Source organism: Eptatretus burgeri, chromosome 3, assembly GCF_056783735.1.
Source record: "Eptatretus burgeri isolate ZD-2024b chromosome 3, Ebu_testis_v1, whole genome shotgun sequence".
NCBI classification, from domain to species: domain Eukaryota; kingdom Metazoa; phylum Chordata; class Myxini; order Myxiniformes; family Myxinidae; genus Eptatretus; species Eptatretus burgeri.
This window is the reverse complement of record NC_140963.1, coordinates 12,726,072-12,729,589: the sequence shown is the minus strand read 5'-3', so window position 1 is coordinate 12,729,589 and position 3,518 is coordinate 12,726,072. Positions and strand designations below refer to the sequence as shown.

Sequence of the window (3,518 nt, the reverse complement as noted above, 5' to 3'; positions counted from 1 at the left end):
GCAACATAATTATTTGTACATTTCTTTCAATGCTCATGTTTCTCTGCACAGAGATTTAGAATTGTGCTAAGTTCTTTATCCTCGTGTGAAGGATTTACAACCTCTGTGTGCCTGCACATGTTTTTGGGTTAGTTTGGCTCATCCTTGAGATTATATTACAGCTTGAAGTCGTTTTGGACTAACGCTGCTACGATGCGTAATTCATTCATTATTTTGAAAATACGCGACTTCTGCAACAATGTTGAGCTCATTGTTTTTGTCAACAATAAAGTTGTTGGTTGCTGTGCCTTTCCATGTATTGTTCATTTGTCTTCCACCAAGAAACAATATCACTTTTTGAGCACATAACAATCTGCACTGCATGAAGCAACCTGTTTATCAGGAATGATGTGCACATACTCAAGAACCATTATTTATTAAAATAAATGTTGGACATTTCTTTTTTTTTTTAATTCTTAAAATTGCTTTTAACTGAAGGTAAAAAAAAACAAAAAAAAAACAAATAAACACAAATTTTGATATTGGGTCATTCCTGGTGGAACTTTTTGCCATCTTTCAACTTTCCTTTCGGTGGGAAGCGTGGGGATTTGCGACGGCGTGTCAACGACTTCGCTCTCATTTACTTTATCTCTCCTTGTAATATTTCAATATCAATGAGATTATTTTTGTACTTATTTGTAAAAGATTTTGTTTTGATTGATCATACAACAAACCCACATAAGTATCTATTCATTTGTCTGTTTTATGTGAGAAAATACTCAATCTTTTACTTTTTAATTAACTATTACTTTCTTGTTTCATATCTTATTTGGCTTTCAACCAGTATAGCTAATCCCACTCACCTCAACCCAACCCACACCATTCAGGAGTGAACACCGAATAAAACATACACTGGCTGCCACTCGTGAAATTTGCTGCTTCACTAAAATATACGACCTCACTCAAAATTTCGATTCGACGGTTTCAGTGCAGTGCAAAAATAAAAATAAAAATTATGGCTTGGATTCTTTTTCTGGTCAAAGTCCCGTGCAAGTACGTGTCGTCCTTTGAGTTATGGCTGTTGACTTGAGTTTGATGAGTCAACAAGAAACTCTTCCTGAGGTGTAACTTACTTGCGGCTCATTACGGAGACCGCACGTAGCAAAGCAACCGAGTCGAGCAATGATCCTTTAACTTGCCAATCCCTCGGAGAATTGTTTTGCAACCAGCAATGCAAGCTGGATTCTTAAAAGTAAGTCTTCATCACTCGGCGTACATTCTCTGCTATATCGATGCCATTACTTGGAAGCGTGTTCTCATATTTGTTCGTAATTCTATGTTGTAGTAACAGCTTGTTTTTTGTGTTCTGAAGTTGAAATTGAGGGGTGCAACTCACAACCTGATCGTTGCTTTGAAAACGTGTTTTTTTTTTCACTTGCATTTCAGTGGAAATTTGTGACAGTTTGTTTCCTCCACCACCGACTGTCGACGGAGGTTATGTTTTTGCTCGTGTCTGTCTGTTTGTCTGTGAACAGGATATCTCAAAATGGTATGGCCAGATTCGGACGAAATTTGGTGGACAGGTTGAGAGAGTGACTAGGAAGAATCGATTCAATACTGGTGAACATCCGGATCCGGATCCAGATAATTTTTAAGTGAACTTCACCATTGAGAGAATGGGCTAAAACGATATATAGCATGTCTCAAAAAGTTGTGGACAGATTTGGACTAAACTTGGTGGACGAGTTTAGTAGGTGACGAGAACAAGCCAATTACATTTCAGACGTCTGGATCCAAATCAGGCCTATCATTGGGATACACAGCATAAACTGTCAGCCTTGCAGGTATGCGCTCCACCAAGTGCCATTATCCTGTGTTGGAGTGACGACCCGTCCGGGATTGTGCCCAATAGCCAAGGAGACTGCTTAGGCAGCACCAATGCTCTGCACAGGGTATGGGCCCAATGGATGGATTGAGTGCCATTCTAGTTATTCATGTATATATATTGTGTTTAACAATAATTGTTGCATCGCCTTTATTCTTTTGTTTATTTCTCTTTTATGATGTATCCACCTATTCATCGATCTATCTGTATTTTAACTCTAAAGTTAACTTTCCCTTTGAAAATTGTACAAAACACAAAATGTGAAAAGCTGTCTATCATTCCCTGGTGATTCTTGCTTTGAGAAAACAAAATTTGTAAGAATTTCTGAAAGTGGATTCCAACAACGCATCTATGTTCGGATATGCTCGAGCGAGACCCGCATCCTTCCATTGCCAATTTATGGATTTCCAGTTACCTCATAGTTTGTTGATCTTGAGATCATGAAGCCGAATCAAATTTAAGGTAAGATTGGGGGCGACGAGTGGTTTGTGGTGTGGTGTAGGGGTGGGAGGGTTGGTAGGGGTTAGTGGATGTTAATTCACTTTTTCTTTCTCCAAAGTGGGTTCTCAACAGCACATGTGAGCACATGATATCATAAAAAGTTGTGCATTCTCCACTTCTGCATAATGTGTTTAACATTTCAGGATCAGACTTAAAAACCGATGATTAGTTTTGGAATTGACCAAAGTCATTTTGGGTCATGAAATATTAAACGAGAAGGGCACTCGGTGGAGCGTGTACCTCCACCACACGATGCTCGATCCACAAGAACATAACGGGCCCATTAACTTTTTGAAATATCATGCTATATATCGTCTTTGGCCCGATCTCTCAATGGTGAAGAATCACTTAAAAAATTTAAAAAATCCTCGTATCTGGATCCAGATTGGGATCTGCACCACAATGGAATTGATTCTTCCTCGTCACGCATCCAACCTGTCCACCAAGTTTCATACGAATCCATCCACAACTTTTTGGGATATCCTGCATACAGACGGACAGACAGGGGTGAAAACATCATGATTATTTTTATCTCGATTTTGAAAAGTCATCGATTTGGAGTGAAAAGAAAACTGCGCCAAGTATTCTCCCTCGTTGTACGCCGGCTCCCATGGGGATAACAGATGTTTATACAGCATCAAGGACATGTCGTTTTTTAACAATGGATAAGTTCCATAAGCTCGGCATATGGGAAGAGCATTGAAAACCAGGGGCAGAGAATTTAGGAGGTAGATTGGAATGTCGAGATGCGTCCTTGACCGAGTGCAGGTTCTGGGCTTCCGTCCACTTTTCAGAGAGGAGAAAGGTATATTCAGAGTCGGTAAAGTGCACAATAGTAAATCCGGTCTTTGAGCTATTAGAGCGGAAGAGTGACTTGGTGTTGGAAGAAAAAAATTATCAATTTAATTTGCTTGTAATTGGAAGCAGGCTATTTGCTGGTGTGCAGTTAAGACTGGTCTTGGCAGACTTTTTATCACTAACAATCCCAACGAAGTGTTGACGTCATAAATGGGGACTATGTGAGACCAATGCTTGGGTGAAAGAACATTGTGCAGAGCAGGTTAGCCAGCTTTTGGCAAACTGATCAATTCGCCGTTGCTTAGCGACAGAGTTCTCTGAATTTAGCTCGGGAAATGGACACCTTCATGAGGAC

At 39.8% G+C, this 3,518-nt stretch overlaps 1 protein-coding gene across 3 annotated transcripts in view; it reads left to right on the top strand.

Annotated features, from left to right (window-relative positions):
- The window catches only part of LOC147029406 (polypeptide N-acetylgalactosaminyltransferase 1), a 472,683-nt gene that overhangs the window by 107,939 nt on the left and 361,226 nt on the right, over positions 1–3,518 (top strand). Inside the window, exon 1 of one of the 3 annotated variants that reach the window (XM_085872450.1) lies at positions 1,121–1,231. The exons of the other annotated variants lie outside the window; for them this stretch is intronic. Within the exon in view, the coding sequence (XP_085728576.1) occupies position 1,231 (1 nt within the window). The 5' untranslated portion in view covers positions 1,121–1,230. Of the gene's footprint in view, positions 1–1,120; positions 1,232–3,518 lie in introns of those variants that run through there. 3 annotated transcript variants of the gene reach the window in all.